This window comes from Cupressus sempervirens, chromosome 11 (assembly GCF_028749045.1).
Source record: "Cupressus sempervirens isolate cs-2001-9-10 chromosome 11, ASM2874904v1, whole genome shotgun sequence".
NCBI lineage: Eukaryota > Viridiplantae > Streptophyta > Pinopsida > Cupressales > Cupressaceae > Cupressus > Cupressus sempervirens.
The window spans coordinates 833,541,452-833,568,651 of NC_143128.1; the positions used below are offsets into that span (position 1 = coordinate 833,541,452).

The 27,200-nt window shown below is 35.9% G+C and overlaps 1 protein-coding gene across 1 annotated transcript in view; it reads left to right on the plus strand.

Moving 5' to 3' along the window:
- Positions 1–3,187: 3,187 nt before the first annotated feature.
- LOC149532145 (PH, RCC1 and FYVE domains-containing protein 1-like) overlaps positions 3,188–27,200 on the plus strand; it is a 56,443-nt gene continuing 32,430 nt past the window's right edge. Inside the window, exons 1-3 of the mRNA XM_089811782.1 lie at positions 3,188–3,727; positions 24,649–26,738; positions 26,937–27,083. Coding sequence (XP_089667908.1) covers positions 24,828–26,738; positions 26,937–27,083 — 2,058 coding nt within the window. The 5' untranslated portion in view covers positions 3,188–3,727; positions 24,649–24,827. The remainder of the gene's footprint in view (positions 3,728–24,648; positions 26,739–26,936; positions 27,084–27,200) is intronic.

The window sequence follows — 27,200 nt, forward strand, 5'->3', positions numbered from 1 at the left end:
ATAAATTGCATTGTCTTTGACCGCGAGGCAAATCCGAATCTGACTCCATTTGTTAGCTCTCACAAGCCGAAGGCATAATAATCTGCATACGGGTTAATCACTCCCACCACAGGAGGAACCCATTCGCATCAAACCGAGGTTGAAGACTGTTAAGCAAGCGAGGCCGACGGTATTATGAATGGATGAGGGAGTTTAAGGAGTCTACAGCAGTACTCCGTATGGAGTTAGCAGGCCCAAATTATCCCCATTGGAAGTGGTGTGCCAGCGGGAACAAAACCTCAGACATGCAGAGATTGTAAAGGATCTGGAACGATTAGAAGGCAACGGGATACATTTCGGTTGGAATCTACGTCCTCAACATGCAGGAGAAGTGGTTTGATTGTGAAGGAATTTTGCAAGACTTGCCGTGGAGATAGAGTTGTAAAAGCACGGAAGAAGATTACTTTGAATGTAATGGAAGGGATCGATAATGGAGAGATGTTGTGAGGAACAGATTTCGAAAGTGGTCAGTCAGGGGATCTTCTTATTCGTGATGATCCTATATTTCGTAGAGAAGATGTTGACATTCATGTGGATGAAAACATAAGCTTCACCCAGGCCAACTCAGGTTTTCTTTCTTTTACAAGTTCAGGTTTTTAAACAATGACACATATTATTGTAATAAGAAGTTCTCCCTGAACATTGAAGGTATGAATATATATATATATATTGCATTTGATACGTCTATTGGTGAATTATGTATTCATGATTAATTACATAGGGTACAACTCTGACTACCAGAATAGAATTTGACATCAGTTCATCTCTGGTTCGTAACAACCTTGATTGCTAACTGTTTGACGAAATGTCAAACTCTTGAAGTTTAAGTTTTGGGTGTTAAAAGGAAGCAATCATCCTGATGGGGTTATTACAGATCCTCATGAGAGTCATTGACAAGCTTCCAAATGTATCTTAAAGTATATTAGAGGTACAACATGTTATTGCATTCACTACACATTAGGGGATCCTCACATTGTTGGTTACATAGATTTAGATTGGGCTGGTGATATTGATGATCACAAGTCTACTTCTAGTTTTGTATTCTATCTTGGTTATGGTCCTATCACATGGTCTTACAAGAAGCAACATGCTCATGCATTATCATCTATAGAGGCAGAATACAGAGTAGCTGTATTGGCTAGTCAAGAGGTTTTGTGGCTTCAACAGTTGATGACAGAGTTAGGATTTTCTCCTAATAGTCCCACCTATCTATGGTGTGACAATTAGAGTGCTATACACATTTCATGCAACTCGGTTGAGCATCAATGAACCAAGCACATTGAGCTTCACATGCACTTCATCAAGCATCTCATTGAAGATGGCACCTTGACCTTGGAGTACATTCCTACTGCTTAGCAGGTTGCAGACATCTTCACTAAACCTTTTGCATCCTTGCGGTATCTTCAACTAGGCTCTATGCTTGGGGTGACGGAAGTTGTCCTTGGAGGGTCTTAGTGATGAGTTCTTCCTTCTTTTTCATGCTATCTCTTTTTGGAGTAGAGTTTTTTCCACTAGGTTTTCTCTATTTCTTCATTTTATAGAGATTTAGTTGTGATTGGGTACCTCATTAGGCCTTGTTGCTAGAACCCAAGTTTGCTTTCAGCATTGCATTGTAGTTTCCTTGCTCTTTTTGCATTGTTTGTAGCTGCATTGTTGCTCATCTTAAGGGGGGTGTTAGAGTAAAGCGTTAATTTAATTTAATTTATTAAATTCGCTTTATTCCCTTCTTAAGGTTTCACTGTATGCACCTTTTGCATGCACATTTAATAATTATTTAGTAATTATTAAATAACATTTACCTTTTAGGTTACCCTTTTCGGATTTCAATCTCCTACTATAAGGATATATCATTTGTAATAATCTTACATATTATTCATTTTTGAGAATGCAATTTGCATATTTTCAGACCAAAACCCTTGCCTCCTCGTCTTTTTCTTCTGTGACAGGTTTTTCTTACATGTAGGTATTCGAGGGCTTTGTGGATTTGTATTGATCAAATCTTTCAAAAATTACTCCAACCTTCGCTTAGTTTTGAGAGGGATTTGGTTTTAGTGCATAGGGGCTCACCAAGATAATAAGCTCGTGACAAAGCTAATGTTGGTGCCTCTACTTCCGCCTACAACGTCCGCTAGTTCCGCTCTGCTACGACAACTTCCAAAATGCACCCATGTTTGTTGCTTCTAGAAATGAATAGAAAGTTCCCTTATTTTTTAAAAATATTTTTTTGAGTTAGCAATTTTTTTAACCCCAAGGAAAATTGTCATTATCCATTTAGAAAAATTGAATTTATAATTAAAAAAACCACCCTATACCTTAATCTTATATTTTTGAGTTCCAAAAAAATTAAATGCACATAAGAAATTGGGAACATTAGTTCCTTTCCTTATAAATAAAGTAGGAACTAAAAATAACATATAAGTAAAAAAAAATTATTTAAAGAAACAAAGTTATCACATAAAACATATTGCATTAATAATAACACACTTCTTTTTAAACATAAAAAGATGCATGATTTTATATACACACACACACATATGTATGTATATATGCATATACACACACACATATGTATGTATATATGTATGTTATATGTGTGTGTGTGTGTGTGTGTGTACATACATATATATACATATACACATATACACACATACATATACACATACATATATACATATATACATATATATATACATACGTATATACATACATACATATACAAATATATATATATATATGTGTGTGTGTGTGTGTGTGTGTGTGTGTGTGTGTGTGTGTGTGTACATAGATACATATATATAAACACATATACATACATACATATATATGCACACATACATATATATACAGATGAATCTATATATATATGTATGTATATATGTACGTGTATGTATGTGTATATGTATATATATACATACATACATACACACACGTCTTTAGATGCCTTCTCCATAACAATCTCTCGCCATCCAATGATCTCAAAATCTTTATATAATACAATTTCCTTGTGTATTTAATTTATATGTATTAAAAATATGCATCTATACTAGAATATTTTGCAAGATGCATGTTAATATCCCTCGGCCCGAAATAAAGGGAAAAAATAGGGAGAGAGGACATGAAAAGATGGAGCATCCAAAGGATGAACTTTGTGTGTGTCAAAGTGAGGCCCACATTGTGCCCTCGTAGAGAGTCAAAATCAGGAGGGACAAACTGCAATCTACGGATAATCCCCACCTTTGTGCAATATTCTCTCGTCAATACATCTTCATTCAACATCAAATGCAAAATTTAATGGCCGCAAGGTTGTACACGAGATTTACAGAGTTATAGGAATAATAGAACATATGCGCCATAAAACCTTTGGTCATAGATAATTTCAACCAACCCAACGTTCTGACCCAAGAATGCGTCTCCTCTTGCGTTTTATTTGACTTCTTTTGCTTGCGGACGTGAAAAACGAATGAAACCGCGTTAAGTTTATTTATAACATTTGTTTTACATGTCGTTTCCCTGCCCTTCGCAATATTTGTCTCCCCCTTCCGTCAAGCCATTGCACTTCTATTCAATTCATGTACAGATTCTAACGTTTTTGAGTCGAAACGTCTTTACGAACTCTCAGTCGTCAGGACCTGATCGCGAGCATCTTAACGCATCCAAAAACGGCCCAATTTGGTGTAAATTGAAAGCGGTGAGCTCGTTTTCGTTTTCTCATGCCGAATTGTATTTACTCACTAAATCTTTTACAGAGGACAATTTTTTTGTGTTATTGCTGATTCTTTTTCGATTATGCGCCTAGAACTTTCATTTTTATTTTGGAAAAAGAAGAGCAGTAAATTATGATTCAAAATCGCAGAAATAAAAGGGTTTGCAAATTCAATTCTACTACACAATTTGAAAAATATATACATTTTCATTACTGAACAATGTTTACAATTTATTTCAAAGCAACTGGGATCTCGTCCGCGATTTGAAGAATTGTTGCTTTGCACTGGTCCAAACGAGGGCAGCCGCAGGGGTCCTGAAATTACACGAACTGTACTTATTTGGTTTTTTTAATATCAGCTTTTGGACCGGTAGAATCGATCAATATGCTTTTGTTAGAGTATATAGGGTTTGGTGTCATTTTTAAGGTATTCAAAATCGTGTCTTTTGGAAATTATTGACGAATTTTTGTGAAAATTGTTTGTGTTATTGTACGGAAACCGGTGTCTGATTTGACATTGTTGATACTCGGGATGGATGCTTTATATGGGGTACATAGCCTGTTTCTTCCCGTAGAGATCCCGCTGCTTTGTGGGTCCAGAATTATTGCGACATTATTAAAATTTATCTCAAATTGCGCGAGTTATGCTGCCTATTTATAACTTTTTAACGATTGAATCTGAATGGTATGTATTGGTTGATCTATTGGGCGATATTGTAGCTATTTCATGTTGACGCATTTCTATTTTAATCCTTTGACATTTTGAAATTACGTAAATTGTGGATTTTAATTTTTTTTAATAGAATTGATTTAGTTACTATAGAGATTGAACGAACTTGATGGTATGGCTAGTGTAGCAGGTTCTATAATCTGTAAGGATTCAAATGTCTTTGGCAGATGTTTGATGCATCCTTAGTAAGGCAAAACCCACTTCTTCAATTGTCAGCAAAACTTGTGTGCATTGTTAACAAATTCTGGTAACGGAGGAATGAAGAATGTACGATTGAATAAGAACTGTTTTAATATCTTGTATTCATCTCCTTCGTTTTCTTCTATAATGTAAAACTACGTTTGACATAACCAATTTGTAAGCGACTTTACATTCAAAATCCAAAAAGTTGTGAATCATATATTCTTATTTGCCCTTTCATTATTGTGCTTATGCTGTTTTTATTTATGATTTAATCAATTATTTTTACTACCATTACTGCATTGCCATGTGCACTCATTACAGAGTGCTTAAATACAAGCCATCATTCTTGGTAAAGCTTTTAATTTAATAGAATCTTGTTTAATTTCTGATAGCTGCCATAAAACTTGGCATTTTCTAGAGTTTCAATTAATATTCTCATGTTGTGGATGGGATTAAATAGAATGCTGCTCTAGCATGTACGTGTATGCACACACATGTGGACAAGGTCACACACAGATGCATCTATATTCATCTTTCTTTATCTCTGGACTATCACACACACATATGATCGAGATTGTATTAGTGACTCATACAATACTAAGCTATTGAAATCAAACTTTGGTTTGTCATTGACATCAATAGAACTAAAGGTTCTGCATTGGATTCATTATGAGATTTCTTTGCATCTGTTGGACAATCATCTTCCTCACTTTTGAGGTTCACAAACAGTGAAGTGGGTTACATAGAAATCAAGTTTTAGATTTTTGCATGATCATTGATTTGGATGTCTGGTTTCAGTAGTTGTTTTTTGAGTCTCTAAGATATCATGCTTCACATTTTTGAAAAAAGAATGTTTGTTGTTCATGGTCAATATGCACTTCATCTTGTGATTCATTTAACTAATTCTTCCCAAATACTTTAAGAGCCTTTGATTTGAAGATATACAATAATGTTGGACCTAATGCATAGATTATAATTTAATCTTACAAGAAGATAATAATTCTATCTTTAGTTCTTCTCTGTGCTTTGCCCAATTATGGGAATGAAATAATGCTGTTATAGGGATGTTTAAGGATGGCTGGAGAGGAATGCTAAGTTTCTAGAACTATATGAGGGGTGTGGGACTCGAGAAAATAATGATTAAGCAGTGGGTTTGCCATAGAGCTTGCAATTGCAGAACTTGAATTGCATAAGGGTTATTTACTCCACTTATGGGTTGAGTTCTCTTTACTAAATAAAAAATAATAATGGCATATAATGGTTCACTCTGACTTAGAGTTCAAATGAGCTATATATTTTTAAAAGTTACATCTCTAGTGTACCCAAAAACATCGAAATGTGAATGAGTATCCAGTTCGATTTTGCAAAACTAATTTAAAAAATATGTTCGAGAATTGGTTAGGATTAAAGCTTCATTATTTGCAAGCTAGACAAGTTAGGTAAGGGCCTTAGAAAAAAATCGTTTCATGTCCTTGTGTCTGGAACTTAAGTCCCACCCTGTTGTGAAGAACTAAAGCATTTTGTATGTGAGTCTTCTGAGATGAACGTTTCTATTTTAACTATTTTGAGGCTTACGTGTTTTCCCTTAGATCAAACTTGTTTGGTATCATTCTGTAGAAATTTTCTTTCAGCTAATTGTTTGGTAACATCAAACTTGTATCAATGTGGAACTCATCAGATTTGAGTAGTGTTGTTCTTTTGGAAACCACAGTCAATAATACAGGCCTTTTTTTTGTCGCTCATATAATTCTAAGTGGAGTATGTTTCACTTGCATTGCATCTATTTTTATCCCTGATTAAAAATTGTTAATGTTGATGCGGATGTGGATGGCAAGTGCGATATTTAGAAAAGGCTATCTGCATGAATATGAGTTTCAAATTGCTTTAGCATGCCTGGCTGTTTTTGGTTGTAACAAGATGTCTCAGTCTGCCTTCACAGGGACTTCTTGGAACAAACCAAACAGTGTTACAAGACTTTTGGTTCTCGTGAATAATAACAGGCATACAGAAAACTCTATATTTCTAATAGGGGTTCATTGATAACAAAATAAGAATCTTTAAATGCACCAATTATCTTTTAGTGAAAAAATTGGCAAACCAAAAGTATAAGATTATTTTGAGAAAATAAGGGAAAAAAAATGGATTTTTGAAAATTGTACGAAAAGTGATAAAAACTTTTTTTTGAATTTAAGGTCATTCCATAGCATAGAGATATAGAGAGCAAATAAAATAGAGTTCAACCCATGCATTCTAGGAAATGTATTCTTCTTGTTCTATATTCATATTGCCCGTTACATAGGCAACTGTTCAGTTAATGTTTTAAGAGGGCACTCACCAAATAATTGTCTAAATCTGAGATTAAATATTAACCAAGTCAATGAAGTGACTGAGATCAACATGTATGAGACTTTGTAAGAGGGTATTCACCAAACAGTTTTCTAAGTCTAAGATCAAATGTTAGGTGCCTATGAAGTAACTGAGATCAACATTTATCAGACTTTTTAAGAGGGCAATGACCAGATAGTTGTCTAAGTCTGAGATCAAATATTAGCTAAGTTTATGATCTAAATTTATTTGATAGTGATCTAGCTACTGTCAGGAATTTAGTAAAAGTGGAAGCCATTTTTTTTTTAGTGATCCAAGACTGACATTGTGATTGAGGCAAGGGGTTTTGTAGGGGTAGTTCAATATTTGAGAAATCTTATGTGATTGTATTCCACAATTGCAATGCTCTATATTCCATAATGGCAAGCGTTAAATCAGAAACCTTTATATGGAGTAGAATTCAAAAAAGGCGCTTGTTTAGTTGAAGTAGAAGACTAGCATGCCACTGCTTTTGGCAATGCCTAGCTTGCAACTACTATTTTAGGTGGAGACAAATGTTAGTAATAAAATTAAATATTATAATTATAAATTGAAAGCCTAATATACTAATTATATATATTAAATACTAAATATATACATTGTAAATTATCATATCTCTAATTTATAATCTATTATATAACTACTAATATATATTAATAGTCAACAATAATCTAAAAATTGAAAACTACATAATATTAAATATGAAGTATAGGGGTTTGCTCTGTAAAGTTTCTGCATATTCTTTGGACTGAATATAGATTTATTTCTACCTTCTCTATCTTCTTATAACTTGCTGTGAGTAAGTTTAGATTATTGCCTTTAACTGGATTAGAAATATAAATCAGAATTCTGTCTTTTACTTCTGCAATTTGTATGAGGGCAGTAATGACTAAGGAGCAGACTTGTATTGATCTTGTATGCTCTTAGATTTCATCCTTACCCTCTATAAGTATAGGGATTAAGAGACATGTCCTTATGTCTCTTCCAAAAAAAAACATTTGCTTAACCTCTAGAAGTCAGTGACTTTCTAGGAATAATTAGATATTAATCACAAACTAAACAATGGTGTTAGATTAGTATTAAACTAAACCTCTAAGGATAGACGCTGATCTTGCAAAGGAAATAATGCAAAGACTTAAACCTTTACTTATCATGTTATATCAGATCTGATCGATCTGTTGTCAAATCAGTATGTTTTAACAAGTTACAGATTTAACACTCCCTCTTAACTTGATAATCATACTGAGAGATATCATATCTAGCAACATCAATAAAGATGACCAAGCAAGAATTGATACTCTATATCTATCTGAATCTCCTTAGCATGTGGTATCATAGAACGCATGATACAATGTCATATTACTAAACCTATAGTATGACAAATCACTGCTACAAGTGATAACAGTATTGCAACGAATACAATGTATAAGATAAATCTGAAGAGTAATTTAATTTCTTCATTTATCCAAGTTGTGACTCATAGATAGTGGTATTTCTATATCACAACATGATCCTAAGTTTAAAACCTTCCAGAATACAGGATAATTCGGAGAATACCAAATTCTTCCTTTATCCAAATTGTGACTCGTAGACATAGCAATGTCTACATCACAATATGATCTTGAACTCATCTAGAGCTTACAGTAGAACTCTACTATTTAGCACATTATCTAAGAGATCATCATCTCTCATAATGTCTTTTATACAAGTGTTCATTATCTCAGAGATCGTCACCTCTTAAATAATGAATACAAATGGTGGAGCCCATAACAGTCAATAGCCTAACAAATAAAATTATTTTATTAATAATTTGAAGAGTACAAATGGATTAAAATTCAACCATACGAAGTCTTCTCCTGGAGTGGTCTATCTTTACTCTAGATAGAGGTTTGGTGAGAATGTTTGCTGTCTGATTTGCAATGCAAATGTATTCTAATTTTATAGAATTCCTATCTACCTATCTCTTACATAATGGTAAGGAATTTCAATATGCTTGGACCTGTCATGAAAAACTAGATTCACTGAAAGCTTGATGGAACTCTGATTATCACAATGAATAACCGTAGGATTCATGGCTTGTCCAAATAATTCCATAAGTAACTTCCTTAGCTAGACTGCTTCTCAAGAGGCCATTGCGGCTGCAACGTATTCGGCTTCTGTGGAGCTTTGAGCTACTGAAGACTGCTTTCTGCATATCCAAGATATCATTGTTGATCCTAAACTAAAACAACATCTTGAAGTACTTTTCCTGTCTTTAACACTTCCACTCCAATCTAAGTTAGTGAATCTATTTAAATCTAAGCCAACCTTCTCGTATTTGAGTCCAAAATTAAGAGTGCCTTGTAAGTATCTCATAATGTGTTTAACTGCAACTAGGTGAATCTTCTTTGGCTCACACATAAACTGGCTTATGGCATTAACAACATAGCAAATATCAGGTCTTGTATTTACTAAGTACATAAGGGACCCAGTCATTTGTTTGTAGAGAATAGAATCTATGGAAGGTGATTCTGCAACTGCTTCTTTAAGTTTATGTAAAATAGTCTCCATTGGAGAAGACATAGATTTGCAATTCCACATTCCAAATCTCTTCAAAATGTCTGATGTATACTTCTCTTGATTAAGTATGATATTGTCAGAATTCTGCCGTAGTTCCAACCCTAGGAAGTAATGAAGGAGTCCCAAGTCTTTCATCTTGAATTCTCTAATTAGATCTTTCTTGCATTGATCTATAAGATGATCATCACCTGTTATTAATAAATCATCAGCATGCATTATCATAATTACCATATCATCTTTATCTCTTTTATAATATAAATTTGGATTGGCTTCATTCTTGGAGAATCCTAAGTCGGTGAGATACTTATCAATTCTTTTATACCAAGCCCTTGGAGCCAGTTTAAGCCCATAGAGAGCTTTCTTGAGCCTGCAAATAAAACGTTAGGATCATGAGTTTCAAATCCTTCAGGTTGCTCCAGATCTACTTCCTCTGTAATCTTTCCATTTAGGAATGCTTTTTTTACATCCATCTGATGTACTTTCCATCCTTTCGATGTTGCAATTGCTAAGACTGTTTTTACGGAGGTATATCTGGCAACAGGAGCAAAGGTTTCTTCATAATCAATCCCTTCTTTTTGAAAAAAATACTTTGGCTACAAATCTAGCTTTATACTTCTCAATGCTAATGTCAGTAGTATGCTTTATTTTAAATATCCACTTGGAAGAAACAACAGATTTTCCTTTAGATCTTGGAACAATTTCTCAAACATCATTCTTCCTAATAGATTGATATTCTTCTTTCATAGCTTCTTTCCAAGCTATATGTTTAATAGCATCAGAAGGATTGGTTGGTTTTGTTTTGGATAAATCACTCATGTTTGCTGTATAACTAGAGAATCTTTTAGGTCTTTTGCTTTTTCTGACTGTTCCGAAAGGTGCAACAAAGTATTGAGCTGCTTGGACTGTTTTAATGGCCCAAAGTGGTCTTTTCTTTGAATTTTGAGTTTCGTCAAGATTCAGAGTTTGAATTTCATCTTCAATTTCTTTTAAGTTTTCCCTCTGGGACCCAGACTCACTATTTCTTTCAGAACTAGATAAATGAGAAGGTTCTTTAGAACTTAGGGCTCTTTTGAATGCTAGATCTTCTTCTAAAATTACATCCCTACTAAGTTCAATACTTTTCTGTTCAATACTTTTCTGTCCAGGTATGAAAATCCTATATGCCTTAGATGTTTCGTTATACCCTACAAAAATACCTTTCCTCCTAGAGGGTTTCAACTTGGTTATCTTTTCTTTTGGAACATGGATATATACGGGGCACCCAAAAATCCTAAGAGGACTTATATTGGGTTTAGCATTAGTAAATACTTCTTCAGGAGTATTATCTCTAAGGTAAGAGTGAGGGCTTCTGTTTTGAATATAGACAGCAGTACAAGAGGCTTCTGCTCAAAGATAATATTCTAGATTTTGATCAGAAATCATAGCTCTAGCGGCTTCTATAATTGTTCTATTGTTTCTTTTTGCAACCCCGTTTTGTTCTGGATTATAAGGAACGATGTACTCCCTCTTAATCCTTGATTCTTTACAAAACCTATTAAACAAGTTTGAGGTATATTCCCCTCTGTTATCAATTCTGAGGGTTTTAATTTTATGTCTTGAAAAGTTTTCAGTTAATGTTTTAAATTCTTTAAATCTCTTTAGGATTTCTTCTAATTCTTTGCATTTTAAGAAGTAAATCCATGTTTTCCTAGAGAAATCATCTATAAACAAAATATAATACCAAAATTCTAAGAGAAGAAACAGACACAGGTCAACATAAATCTGAATGAATTAATTCTAAAACATTATCTGTTTTTCTAGTGCTATCATGAAATGGACTTCTGGTGTTCTTACCTAGAGCGCACCCTTTGCATATGCTTGAGCGGTTTTTATTTAGTTCAGGTAACCCAGTAACCATCATCTCCATAGTTGATAAGGTTTTGAAATTTAGATGCCCTAATCTTCTGTGCCATATTTCATTTATGTGTGCAGCTTCATGAATTAAGGCTTGAATAGGTCGACTAGATTCTATATTCAATTCATACAAATATCCTTTTCTCTGACCAGTCCACTTTGCTTTCTTGATTGAGGAGTTCTTTGCCCAAGTTAATACTTTGCCGTCCACGTATGCAACAATATGCCCATCATCTTCAAGTGTTGTAATTGAGATTAGATTTCTTTTAATTCCTGGTACATAGAGTACACCTTTGAGAAGAAGAGAATTTCCTGATTTTAGTTTCAATGTGCAATTTTCAATACCGTCAACGGAATGTGCTGAATTATCACCAATGGTAACTTCACCGTTAACCTTTTTTGATAAAGAGTCTAGTGTTTCTTTGTGTCCCGTTATATCTCTAAAAGATCCACTATCAATTACCCATGCTTTACTTGAAATTTTATTTGATAGTGAAAAGTACAATATTCTTAGGATCATAGGTATCTTCTTCCCTAGTAACATTTGTACAGTTTGCTTGTTGTTTAGAATTTTCAGGACAATTAGATCTGTAGTGTCCAAACTTTTCACATTTGAAACACTTTATTTTCGATAGATCTTTCTTGGGTTTTCCATTCTTTTGATTTCCCCTTTTCTTCTTGCCCTTATAAGAGTTTGTATTAAGAACATGAAGTTCTTCATCTTTTGTTTTCAGTTTCCCTCCTTTTTTCAATTTTCTGGATTCTTTTTGAAGATAATCATTCTTAAGTCTGTTGAAGTCAGGAAGCTTATCTCTGGCACTTATTCTTTGTGAAAAAGTCTCCCATGAATCTGGTAATCCATCTATAGCCATTAGTGTTAATTCTATGTCACTAATAATGGTTCCTATACTTGATAGTTCATCTCTAATGCTTGCAACCCTTAGGAAGTAAGAATTTATTTATTCTCCTTTCTTTATCTGAATATGATATAGTTTCCTTTTCAGTGCGAGAACCCTAGTTGCATTGTTGACCTCATATGCATTTCGTAATGCATTCATCATATCAAATATAGTTTGATGTTTTGTAAGCATGGTTACGATATCATTTTTTACTCCATCTAATATGATTTGAATGACTTTTCTATTTCCTCTGCTCCAGATAGATTTATGAGGTTGAACTGGAGGTTGTTTGGATGCTCTATCAACAAATTGTTTTACAACATTCTCTTCAAAAGTCATCATGATTCTGAATTTCCAGGCATCAAAGTGTTCTTTCCCATCAAACCTGTCCTCGGGTCTGATTGTGTATGCCATTGAAGATAGGAGATAGTTGCTAGATATATATAAAGTCTAATTACTGAATTTTGCAAAGCCTAGGTTCGACTACTAGAGCTCTGATACCATGTAAAGTTTCTGCATATTCTTTGGACTGAATATAGATTTATTTCTACCTTCTCTATCTTCTCATAACTTGCTGTGAGTAACTTTAGGTTATTGCCTTTAACTGGATTAGAAATGTAAATCAGAATTCTGTCTTTTACTTCTGCAATTTGTATGAGGGCAGTAATGACTAAGGAGCAGACTTGTATTGATCTTGTGTGCTCTTAGACTTCATCCTTACCCTCTATAAGTATAGGGATTAAGAGACATGTCCTTACATGTCTCTTCCAAAAAAATCATTTGCTTAACCTCTAGAAGTCAGCGACTTTCTAGGAATAATTAGATATTAATCACAAACGAAACAATGGTGTTAGATTAGTATTAAACTAAACCTCTAAGGATAGACGCCAATCTTGCAAAGGAAATAATGCAAAGACTTAAACCTTTACTTATGCAATATCTGATCTGATCGATCTGTTATCAAATCAGTATGTTTTAACAAGTTATAGATTTAACATGCTCTTTCCCCATCAAAGTGCTGTCTATAATAGTGCAAAATAGTTTTATTTTTAAAATCAGTGTCTAATGCTAATTATATACTTGCTTGCATCAAAATTCAAGAGCTGGGGAATGCAGAGAGCTCGGGTCATATCGAAGCCATGATTTCGGCTGCTTCAACACGATCTCACATGCCCCCTCCTGATTTAGGACAATGAGGCCCTTTCAAATCTGGTTGATGATGGCCATTGCTCCTCTCGCTTCGTTGTTTAGGGTTTTTGAGAGGTTGGAAAGAAAACTAAGTGGTAAAATAACAAATTCTTGCCACACTGGTTCCACACTGACTTTTTTCCATCCTAGAATTGACTCCATGTCTGAGTGATTCTGCAAATTTTGAGTTTTTTTAGGGTTTTGCAACAAAATTTTCACCTTTTTGCTATTTTTATGGGTTTTAACATGATTTTAACTCAATTTAAATACAAAACTATGGAAAAATGGGTCAAAAAGTTTTTCATGCATTAGTTGGGTTTTTTTTCACAGGTTTTTGCTTCTCTGGTTCGAGTATCAAAATAAAACAGAAAAAATGCTAAGTTACCAATTCATCCTGACATATGGTAGATGTGGAAGCTGGTGCGTGCAGATGTTGGATGAGACTGGAAGTCCTGTGGATGCATCCCGGAGGCCATCCGCAGGCTTCAAATTTCTGTGCAAATTTTTTCAAAATGTAATCTGCTGAAGTCAGTAATTCCCAGACAGCAATATGCAGATGAAGTTGCCTGTTTGCCATACATAGGCATAGCCCAGTTTGCTAATCCAAACGCTAATTTGATAGTTATTAAATACAACTTGATGGAGTTCTTGAACCCTTGATGATGTAGTGTCAATCGCAGAAGACCAGGGCATTAGAATGTTGTCCAAACTAGGCGCCAAAACAAGCCCAAGCACTGGGAAGTCAGGTGTCTAAAACTATATCGCTCAATCACATAATACGGGTGTATCAATTGCAGGAGAAGATGGTGTACCAGATAATTATACACTACTTTGTCACAGGAAGATTGATGCCTAGGGCAAGATTCTGGGTGCCCAACTCAGAGCCAAATCACACAATTTGAACAAACAATTCGGTGCCTAAATTTGCAGGTTGAATATTCACAGTATTGCAGATAAAAATGTGTCTAGCTGCAAATAATCTTGGTGCTCACAGACAGGATTCACAACATCAAATGCTGTAATAAGTCGCACACAGTAACAATCAATACCGTTTTCCCTTCACAATCTGAATCTTTCCAGTACCACAGGTTGTATGCCAGCCGGAAGTGTAAATAACATTCCAAATTCAGAGATGGAAGTCAACAATTTCCTTACACACACACACACACACACATGTACACATCGTCCACATTTCCCCCAAAAAAAATCCTGTACCCACTTCCCGCATCCGCATCCAAATCAGGAACTAAGAAAAAAGTGTTAAATTTTCCGTGTAGTATGAAATCATGAATCTTTAAGAAGCTAACAATTTGAGCAACTTATATCCTATGTGCTAGGTAGTAGTTTGTGATATTTGGATACACACACACACACACCCCCAAAAAAATCGCGCACTTGCTTCCTGCATCTGCTTCCGGATCCGCATTCGAATTGCTAACTTAGAAAAAAGTGTAAAATTTCTTGTGTAGTTTGAAAGTATGAATCTTTAAGAAGCTGACAATTTGAGCAATCTATATCCTATTTGCTAGGTAGTAGTTTGTGATATTTGGGTATCAGATGTGAAGGGTACACATGCAAGCACGGGGGAGGGAGCAACTACAAAATATCATTTACGTAGTTTCAATTTTATGGCATGAAACTGTGCATTTAAGAAAAGAAACAAGAGGGTACCCTTCTCTCTTTGCCATCTCTTTTTTTGAAAAGTTCGAAGGCCCACTTTAGATTTGTTTTGCTCTATGGACTTTTCTAATGTTACAACAGATTTTGTTGAAATAGGGAGCTTTCACTTTTATGTGCATGTGCCGCTAAGCCGTCAGATGTCTTTTTTTGTATTCCTACAAGTGTATGTCATAATCTTCTGTAGTGGTTGTTCAACCTACTATTTGGTTGAAATCTTGTTGAAGTTTCATCGCAGTATTATGCCTTGCTTTATTAAAAATATGGGTAGAGACAATCACAAACAACAATAATTAAAAGGACGATGATATGTGCTTCTTATCTCATTCAATATAGGTTACATATTTATAGGATTTCCATATAATATTTTACTAGAAGCAAATCTCTCTCTGTATATTAGTTGTTTTAACAACTTAAAAGTTAAAACAACTCGTAATACTATCCCAACTAATTACTTTTAAATCTAAAATAGCCAAGTAAGTTTTTATTATAACTCACATTAATTTTATCATTCAATTATTCAAATGATGCAATATTCCTAACAACCTCCATATTGCATCATTCTTTAAATGGGGACAAGTAGACCATTAATACTTGAACACATTGAGTAGTTCATGCTAGGGTATGAGTAGGGATATTCACTTTTTAGTCATGATAAATAGTAGTGGAATTAGTCTCATTATGCTCACTATACATTCATCCAAGGATAGGGACAAACACAGATATCCGATGGAATTGAGGATAGGGACTAACACATTGATCCACTTGATATTACATCATGTTTGGATAGGGAGAAACACATCTGTTCAAAATCAAGGTCATGAACATGAACATGAACACACTGCTTACATCAATTATCATTGGGGATATACAATTGTGATCACCAACTCTAGTGATTGAGGACAAACACTTTTAATCTCTTACACCATCTTGTGAATTGGGACATACACATCTAACAACAATTACAAAGTTTGAGAACACCAAGCCCTCGTCGTTGTGTATGCAACCACCATTATAACCATTCCCACTTTTATCATGGATGATATGAAATGGTTGGTGCTGCCACCTGGTCGCTGATCCTGGCTTTAGTCATTTTGGCACAAATTATTTTGTCACTAATGAAATTGCAAGGCCCCATTGCTACTGATTGGCAAGAGGTCGCTAAATGTCCTCTTGCCTCTTGTGCCATTTTGTCCTCTAGTGGATTTGCTACTTATTTAACACATTTGTCTTTTGAAGCATATTCCACGAGTTGTGAGGAATGAATATATCCTCCCCAGTCCCTACTTGATTTTAACTCTTTATAAAGAGTGTACCAACTATGCTCGTTATACAATTGAGACATTTTTCTGACACTATTGATTTTTGTCATACGTAAATAATAATAATTAATAATGACAATCTATATTCTTCAACATCATTATCAATGTAGCCAATAATGGTGATTATACCTTTTCAATTATGAAATTACTAAAAAGCTATATCTTAATCGGAAATCTATATTCTTCAACATCATTATCAATGTAGCCAATAATGGTGATTATACCTTTTCAAATAGGTTGAGTTGGTTCAGTGGCCCTTTTTAAGGACGACCTTAGGTGCTAAAAAGAAGATAGAGTCCCATAGGTAATATGGAGCAAGCCATCCACCAAAACTACTCAAACATTGTGAAGAACTTAAGTTTGTTGGTGTCATCAAGTAGCAAATTCTCAAGCTTGAGATCTTGGTGATAGATGCCACGACTATGAAGCAATCTAGCACACTAATCTATGCCACTCTATTGAAGATGATAAAATTCCTTTCATAGGTCCATTATCTTTGCTTAACTCTTGATCACAAATGTTGCTTGACGATGGCAGTAGAACGAACCCAGGTATGACAAAATAATGTGCAGAAAAAGATATATATTTTTGCCTCCATGCATTATCAACACAGTTATCACGGATCTTCATAAACCTTGAGACTTGACACTCAATGCATGGTCAGAGAATGTGATGATTGAAAGAATGACACAAAGATGCCACCAAATTGTGGCTCATGATTTCAATGCTTAGAAGAGAGAACCATAAAAAACCGATGCTGATTCCTTTGTTCTCATGTCCCTCAATCATAGCAACAAAATAATCTTCAGTGGTGTGCAATCATAGAAGTACAAGTTTCTGCACCAATGCCAATCTCAAAAGTGCGCTTTGACAATCCCATGAGAAGGATGGAGAGTGTGGAGCAGCCAAGCATAAAGAGGTTGTTTGTAAATAAAGAGTATGCTTGAGAGGTGTATCTTGAGATTTTGAGTGTGGAGGAGGTTACAAAATGCATTTGGTAGAGGGCACCAAACTTAGGTTGGTTAAATCATAGAAAGAAAAGAATAGGAATTTTAAATGTTGAAATGAGGAGGGATGCTGACTGGAGTGACATTTGGAGGAGTTTCGATTATAGTGGAATAAATTCGACATTGAGGAAGAGGGTTGTAGACTAGACATTGTGGAGGATGTTGTGTTCTGGTGGGGCTATTATCATAATGCCGACTGAAGCAACATTTAGAGGAGGTCGGGTTACAATAGAACAAGTTCCACATTAAGGAAGAGGGTTGCAAACTAGACATGATGGAGGAGGTTGGGTTATCGTGGAGCTAATATCACATCAAGGAAGACAAGAGAAGTGCAGAGTTGTCGGAGAAGGAGGATGCTTGTTCTTGTTGGGCGTTGAAGGAGGAGAAAGAAGAACTAGTTAGAAGTTCCTAGTTTGTTGAAGATTGTTGGCAATTGGAAAGGGTGGCTCTACTGTCAACCTCCATTTTGTGAGACTACGTACATCATTCTCCTAGCCCAAATGTTTGATGCAGGAGGATCTAGGGGTGTAGGGAAGTTCTGCATCTCCCAAAAACATTGTTAGTTCAATTTGCTATTATGCTTAGGTGGGTAAAAGATAAATGTGAGCATATCTAGGTCTCTATCTATTTGGGAAAGTGCCCCAGAAGACATAGGAGGTTGGAATTTTGCAATAGTTGTGGTCTATGCTGAATTCAAATTGTAATTTTCAAGGAGGGACGTCGTTTTCTATCCTTTATAATGTTAAAATCATAAGACTAGTAATACCCTTCTTTATTTAGGAGCAAGTGGAAGAGTCATGTACTCTTATTTACTTAATGGTTACATAATAAATGGGAAAAGAACACCTTTATAGGCACCCATTTTGGAAAATTAAAAAGAGACCTTTGTGGAGCCCTCTTGGGGAAGTTGAAAGGTTGTCTATTGGCTATGCATTGCTTTTCTTTATGACTATGCATTGTTTATCAAGAGAGGGAGTGAGATTCCGAAGAGGCACAATAATGCTATAATAAGGAGGCTTGGGCTAGTTGTTTCGTCATTTAGAGTTGAGTGGATAATTGAGAGTTGATCCAAGGTTGATTGGATCATCATTTAGAGTTGAGTGGATAATTGAGAGTTGATCCAAGGTTGATTGGATCGTCTAGATTGGTGTGGATATTTTAAAGTGGAGTGATAGTTTGAAGTCTAGGAGAGTTGTCATTCATTTGAGAGTTGAGTTATAGTTTTGCTTGCAAGATTAGTGAAGCCCATGAGGCTAAGCATTGCAATTTCTGAAAATTAGTGTTTCTTTATATTGAAGTAATTAGAAATTAGTTATTTCTATTATTGCAATTTCTATGAATTTTTGTTATGCTATGCATGAATCATGGGTGGAGTAACCCTCATAAAATGTAATAAATCATGTGTTTTGGGTGTGTTAGCGAGGTCCCTTGCATCGCAGTCATAATGTTTGCACTCATTTATCATCACCAAGCATGAAGAATGTGAAAACATTAACTAATAGTGAGGCATAGACTAATATAAATTATGATTGGTTAAACACTTAACAGGGGAATTTCCCAGAAGGATACGTACATGCCCCTCATCTCCACTATGTAACATTCAGTTACAGCCAACTACAATAAAGAATGGTCGCTGTGCATCCTACATATTTCCTCAACAAGTAGCAAGAGCTTGAACGAAATTCAATCAATTATTTTATTCTAAAAGCTTTGCTTTAGTTTCACAATGTTGTGGAAATCATTTGCTGCAAGATGTACATAAGGTTGACCCTTGCACAACACTCCAACTTGATGGATATGGCCGCCTTCATATTTCTCGGGAGTTTGGGTACATAAGACCAATTCTTGAAAAGTGAAATGAACAAGAAATACCTTTCAAATTTTAAGAGTCATCTACCCAGTGACTTGTTTACCAATTTTGCAAATGGGTGGACACAAGTTCACTAGGTGTCTGCCATGTTAACGTGATGTTTTTGTAATCCACAGTTTGTTTGCGAAATCTAAAATTTGAGCTTAGAAATATCACTTTCTAGATTCTATTTGACACAAACTTTAGCATGACATATCATTAGTATTGGTGAACAAAGTAATGTTTTAGAATTAAAGAAAAAGTTAAAAGGACGAATACTGATTGATGCCATTTTTGAAAACCTGTGTCTAGTTGAACAACTTTCTAGAAGCACTCTAGACTCCGAATCATAGTCACTTTGAATTATTTCATCTTGGTTCTCATGGTTTGCAAATAGCACCGTGAAATATTTCTAGTCATCCAACATACATCTAGAAATCATGTGCATGGATTTCTAGTCATGCCAAGTTGTAAGCCACTGGACCTTTGTATTAGCTTCTGGAATGTCTTCAACTTTTTGAGTACAAACATTCATCAATTTGCTGAATGTGCTATTATTCACTAAATTTTGCTAGTCTCAGTTCATGAATCTAGCTAGCTGTTATCTTCACCATTCCTCCCCTCATATAAGCATTACTTAGAATTAGGTGTAATTTAGTAAACCGAAAGTGAAATATCCATGAACATTGTGAAAAACACACTGTTTTTGTTACCTAAAGCAAGGTTGCTAGAATATCCACATTGGTATTGATACTGGTGCAGGAGATATATTGGTTCAAGTACCAGTATGGTTATGTTGTAAAAAATGGGAGATTGAGGTATGGTATTAGTGAGTTTATGACCCATGATCTCCATTTCCACTATTGCAGGAGTCTTTCCTATCCCAATTGTGAACATTGGATTTGGAGGTGGGGGGTCCGTTTGTGGAGTAAGTCCTCTTCTGGTTTCTCATTCCGTGCCTTTGTCTTTCTTTGTATTGTTATCATTCTCCTCCATGTTGGAGATTGCTACCCTTAATTGTGGTAATGTTCCAGTAAGTCTACTACCCTTACTAATAGAGTGGCTTGCAACATGTGTTTTATGATGTTGGTCTTTGGTGCAGATCATACTTGGATTTTTGTTGCATCATGAGTTTGTCGTTGCTCTTCCATTGCCATCTATGTCTCTTTTCTTGCTTCTTTTACTCTCTCCTTTTCTGCCCCGGGGTTCGTGTATGTGGCTTTTGTTGCTTGGAGTCTGGTAATTAGCATCATTCCCCCCTTCAGTTTCGTGACTCCAACATGTTCACACCCTTCTCTTTTGGGCGGTCAACAATTTAATGGTTCCCAGACTCACAACCTTCACCACATACTCCCTCCACTTGGCTCACTTTGACATTCTCATGCGAAGTGACCCCATTAACTGCATCTCTTGCACTACATCATCAGGTGCACTTTCACATCATACTAGATGCGGCTCTGTGGCTTGTTGTGTTGTTATTATTGCTTCCACATCTATCATTTCGATAGCCTCTTGGGGAGGCATTGGTAGTCATGGTTCTTGGCAGTGTGGTGGTCCGAGTTGCATGTTTGGTTGTTAGGAGTACTTCTTACCTCTAGATTGTAGAGACATCTTTCAAAAAGTGACAGATGTTGCATAATGTTTTCAATGGACAATTAGCTCTTGTATGTCTTTTGTTTTTTCGTTTGTGCACCATAGTTCTTTGTTTTCCTTTAGTTCTTTCTCCCCTTCATTTCCTTATCATTCGCATCATGTCTTTGCGCAATTCTTGGACTGTAGGGATTCTACATTGCTGTCCTCATTGCTATTGTCATCACTATCTTTTTATTTCTTGACATTTTCCTCACTTTCAATATCCATTACCCTATCACAGGCCTCCATTTACGTAGAGGGAGACACCACCTTCATTTTCTTTCCAATGAAAGTGGTGAGGCCTTCTATGAACCACATTTTTTAATCTATCAGTTGGTTTATTCTCCAGTATGAGCTCCTTTAGCCTGCAATGGGAGGCTCGAATAGTCTCACTCTTCCCTTGGCTTGTGTTGTATATTTCGGCTACTACCTCGTCCTCACCTGGTAACAACCTAAACCCTACTTCAAAAGCTTTCTTTAGATTGTTCCAAGGTGTCTTCTGGGTGGCTAGAAGGTTAGTGTACCAGTTAATGGCTATACCTCGCAGGGTGGCCGAAAAGGCCTTCACCTAATAATATTCATCCTCTTGTCCGGTTGTTTCCCAAATGGTCCCACATGTCTTGCAATGTTGTGCTTGATCTTTTGAACCACCACCATTAAACTAGGGGAGTTTTTGTTTGTCTAGAGTGTTTGAAATTTTTCTCCCTTGAATGGTGTCCCTTGTGTTTCGAAAATTAGGTGGGTTAGTTGTTCCTTCGTGCCTCCTTGTGACTTCTCCCATACCGTCAGGCTATGAGTTTTCCCTTCTCCCATTCTCTCCATATATACCTTGGTGGTACTGACACTCCTCCTTGGGATCTTCAACTCTGTTTACCCTATTCTTTGTCGGAGATGGCCAACTCTTTTCTTCGGCATACTGTACTCTCGAATAAGTCATTTGAGTCTCCTTCCAATCCTCTTTCTTTGTCATTGGCTTCTGTCGAGTGCACATATGACTCTATTCCACTTGACTCACTTCCCCAACTATCTGTGTCTACCTCGTTTGGGGCAGTACCAAGTAGCAACTCCCCGTTGGTAGTATTAACAAGTGGCGACCCCTTTGAATGGTTCTTACTGGTTTTGTGAGGGTCGAGGGATCCTTTTGACAAGGCATTGCAACCTTCATTGTCTCTTAGATCGTGTCACTCTAGCTTTGTTTTCCTTAGTTTGTGTCTTTTTATGGCTCCTCTTGTCCTTATGCAACATTTTGGGCATTAATTGTTGGGATTCTTGGATGTATGAGACCTGTTTGTGTCACAAGGTTCCTCCTCCTTGTTCCTTTCTTGGTACTATTGTGGTATTTGTTGTCTTCATTGTTCTCTTTTGATAGCCTCTCGTTCTCGTACTTCCTCCAACCTAAGTGTCAGTAACCTCAGAAGGCTCCCTAGGAGATCATACACCACTCCGTTCATCATAAGTTCGGCTTGTACCGTACCAGTGGGAAGAGCCCTCTCCTCTGCCTCCTGTTGTACGTACTGGTCTACTGCTTTATCCCATGCTTGAATGAGGTCCTATCAGTTGATTCTACTAGTCACTTCCTCCTCCTTGATGTCACTGTCTGTTATTAATATTTAAAATAACGACCCATTAGATCTCCATCTTTTCACTTGTCACCTTGAGACCTCTTGGTTTGTACTAGGCAACGATGCCAGAAATATTATATGGAAGTGATGTTGTTACATTTCAAATATGGAAGCAGTATGATCACCGTGACCATGTATTAATGTCATACAACAAGTTCTATGATTAATAGAGGAACAGTATAAATAACAATACCATAGAAAACACACAACAATGGCAGAATATTACTTTTATTGATTGTACAAAAGTATTACATTACCAACAATACCAACATGTCTTCATTGTTCTGAACAATCCTTACATATAGCACTAGGGTTGGTTAGAATTTTCAACTGTTGCGACTCTTTGCTACATCTTATTTCTTAACAAGTCTACTGATTATTTACTAATTACTTATTAGTTATTACTACCCTGCAAATACAATAAGAACAATAAAACTAGAAAGTAAAAAAAACTCAGGATATAGAATAAGAGAGTAGCAAGGGTAAAACAAATAAGAGTATGAAGGCCATTAGAACTTTAAAATGTAAAATAGAATCCACACAAAAGAAGACTGGGACTGCTGGTGATGATAAGTGAGAGCCAGCAATAACTGCTGTCTATGTCTCAGAAAATTATGATTGTCATAACTGCCCAACTACTCTGAAGCTGGTCTCTGGCTTGGCTTTTAATTGATTTTCTCTGGAGAGGAAGATCATATAGTTGCCTGCAATATTTTCACTTTTCCACATAACATCTAAAGATGAATTACTATAAAAAAGAAAGAATAAAAAGATGAATTACTATAGAATAAACATCATGTATTATCTCCATAGGCAGTGAAGTCTTTGTGAGGGTAACATCATCTGAGGCTGTTCAACTTTGTAAATTATATTTATGCTTCATTTTCTAAGCAGTATTGTTGGATGGTTAGCAGTATGACATTGTCAAACAATAATTGTGTAGCCCACTGTCTATGTTCTTTGTCTAGTTCTAATATATTTAGGGGAAGCCAATTGAATTATCTCTTTGTGTGACAAGTGCATTTTACTAAAGTAAACTCAAATGTGTAAGATTTTGTTCAGTAAATTTCTGCATATTATAATTTTTATGCTCAGCATCTTTACCTAATAATGAATCACTTCCAATTTTTATATTTTCTCAGTCAGCATATATCACCTATCAGTCTTATCTTGTGAGTCTTGGACCAGGAGACATAATTATGCATCAAAGTTCAAACTGTAGTTGAGCTGTGATAAATATATCAAAGTTAATTATGAAAGTCTTATTTCTTTGGCATCATCAGTTGTGAAAGCACTTATGAATTTTATATACCTTATGTTATTTTTAGATGGTCTTAATTTTGGCACCATGCCTTTTGCAACTTCTGTTTTTTGTGCTCCTTATAATCTAATCTATTAATATGGTTTTGTGCAAACACTTTTGAATTTTATATAGCTTATGTTATTTTTGTACGGTCTTAATGGTTACACTCTTGCAGCTTCTTTTTTTTTGAGCTGTGATAAATATATCAAAAATAATTATGAAAATCTTATTTCTTTGGCATCATCAGTTGTGAAAACACTTATGAATTTTATATACCTTATGTTATTTTTAGACGGTCTTAATTTTGGCACTATGCCTTTCACAACTTCTGTTTTTTGTGCTCCTTATAATCTAATCTATTAATATGGTTTTGTCCAAACACTTCTGAATTTTATATAGCTTATGTTATTTTTATACGGTCTTAGTGGTTACACTCTTGCAGCTTTTTTTTTTTTGTGCTTCTTATGATCTAATCTTTTATTTTCTTATTCTTTTTAAATTATATTGTCTTTTGTTTGTTTGGCTCTTCAGTTTGGAGCAAAACTTAAGTCACATTATTTTAAAATGCATGACATAGATTCCTTTTCAAGTCTGATTTTGAATATTTTCATCAAATACTATGATATTATATATTCACTTTTGCAACTAATACTGATGCCCTTTATGTTAAACATCCAGGAAAAAGGAAATTATAAGAATTGGAAATTGGGTGGGAGTTCTTGAGTCTTTGTTACTTACCAGAGAAAGATTCTAATATAAATACGTCAGAGAGTTTGCATCTGAGGAATGCATCTCTCATCTCTTTTTAAAGAATTTTTGATCTGATGAGCTCAGATGCAGGTTCAGACTGTTAAAATATGCAACCGAAAGGATTTTCTTCAGAAGCTTTTAGAGTGAGCGTTTCAAGTGCCCCTAGTTCTTCAAGTCAAGGTTCTGCCCAAGATGATGCTGATGCCTTAGGGGATCTTTATGTGTGGGGAGAAGGTATTTGGGATGGGTTCCTAGGAGGTGGAACTGAAAAAGGTGTGAGTGCTCCAGGTGCAAACACTGACGCACTTCTACCAAAACCTTTAGAGTCAGCTTTTGTTTTAGATGTTCACCATATTGCTTGTGGCATTAGACATGCTGCTCTTGTTACAAGACATGGAGAAGTATTTACTTGGGGGGAGGAGTCTGGAGGCCGTCTTGGTCATGGAGTGGCTTCAGATGTTTGGCAACCACGGCTTGTTGAAGCTTTGGCCAATAATTGTGTTGATTTTGTTGCTTGTGGTGAATATCACACATGTGCAGTTACAATGACAGGTGAGTTGTTTACATGGGGTGATGGTAGCCACAATGTTGGTCTTCTAGGACATGGTAATGATGTGAGTCATTGGATACCAAAGAAGATATTTGGTACTCTAGATGGAATCCATGTCTCTTCTGTTTCTTGTGGTCCTTGGCATACAGCATTGGTAACCTCTACAGGGCAGCTCTTTACATTTGGTGATGGAACATTTGGAATCTTGGGTCACGGGGATTGCAAGAGTGTGTCATATCCAAGAGAAGTGGAATCTCTAAAGGATTTAAGAACTGTCGGAGTTGCTTGTGGTGTGTGGCACACTGCTGCAGTGGTAGAGGTCATTGTTGGACATTCCAGTGCAAGCTCCTCAGGAAAATTGTTCACATGGGGTGATGGAGATAAAGGTCGACTTGGTCATGGGGATAAAGAGACAAAGCTTGTACCGACATGTGTGCCGGCACTTATAGATTATAACTTTCGACAACTTGCATGTGGTCATAGTCTTACTGTAGGCTTGACAACTTCTGGTCAAGTTTTTACAATGGGAAGTACTGTTTATGGTCAGCTTGGGAATCCCCAATCGGATGGCAAGTTGCCTTGTTCTGTAGAAGGGAAACTGGCAGATGAGACAGTTGAGGAGATATCTTGTGGAGCATACCATGTTGCAGCTTTGACATCAAAAAATGAGGTTTTTACTTGGGGGAAAGGAGCTAATGGAAGATTGGGCCATGGGGATGTAGAAGATCGCAAAATACCCACACTAGTTGAGGCTTTAAAAGATAAACATGTCAAGAACATTGCTTGTGGCTCCAATTTCACTGCAGCAATATGCCTTCACAAGTGGGTTTCAGGGGCAGATCAACCAGTATGTTCAGGATGCAGGCAATCTTTTGGATTTACAAGAAAGCGTCACCATTGCTATAATTGTGGTTTAGTTCACTGTCATTCATGTAGTTCTAGAAAGGCCATGAAGGCTGCTCTGGCACCAAATCCAAATAAACCACACCGTGTATGTGATTCTTGTTTTGTCAAATTGAAGAAAGCATCAGAACTGGCAATAGTATCTTATAATAACAAACGAAACATGCTCCCTAGGCATTTGAATGATATAAGAGATAAACCAGAAAAATCAGAAAGAAAAGGTTCAAAGACACAATTTCCCACTCTGGAAGTAAAGACCCAAGGTAACAGGCGTGGTAAGAAGCTGGAATCATCATCCCAAGTATCTGCTTTGCTACAGCTAAAGGATATTACTATCTCAAACTTACTTGATTCACAACAACCACTATCAAAAGCAGTTATTTCAATTCCACAGTCAAAAAACAACTCACGATCAATATCACCCTTCACAAGGAGATCTAGTCCACCTCGTTCTGCAACACCGACTCCAACAATGGGAGGCCTTGCTTCTTCCAGAGGTCTGGTTGAAGACCTTAAGAAGACAAATCAAGTCTTGAGTGAAGAAGTCTTGAAATTGCGAGAGCAGGTATTTCAATAAATCTTGCTTTTTCATTATATAAAAAGAAGTCTCTGTTCCACAACATTCTGTAATTGAAAATGGGGCCTCAAACATTGGCTTCATTTTGTTATTAGTGCCTAGTAAAGCCATGCAGCTTCAAGATCTTAAAAATTGGCATGCTTTTCCACTGGTGAGATTTCTTATTGTTGTATCTTTCTTGTTAAGGTTGAGATCTTGAGACAGAGATGCAAACAACAAGAATCAGATCTGGAACAGGCAGCAAAGAATGCACAAGAAGCCATATCTTTTGCTGCAGCAGAATCTCGTAAATGCAAAGCTGCAAAGGAAGCAATCAAATCCTTGAGTGCACAGGTAGCTTCATCTAAAATTCAAGCTTTCATACATTCTGTAAAGCTGGTTTTCGCACTGATTTGTTTTAAGAAAATGGGTATGCCTGTTGTTTTAGTTGAATGATTCATGCTAAGATAT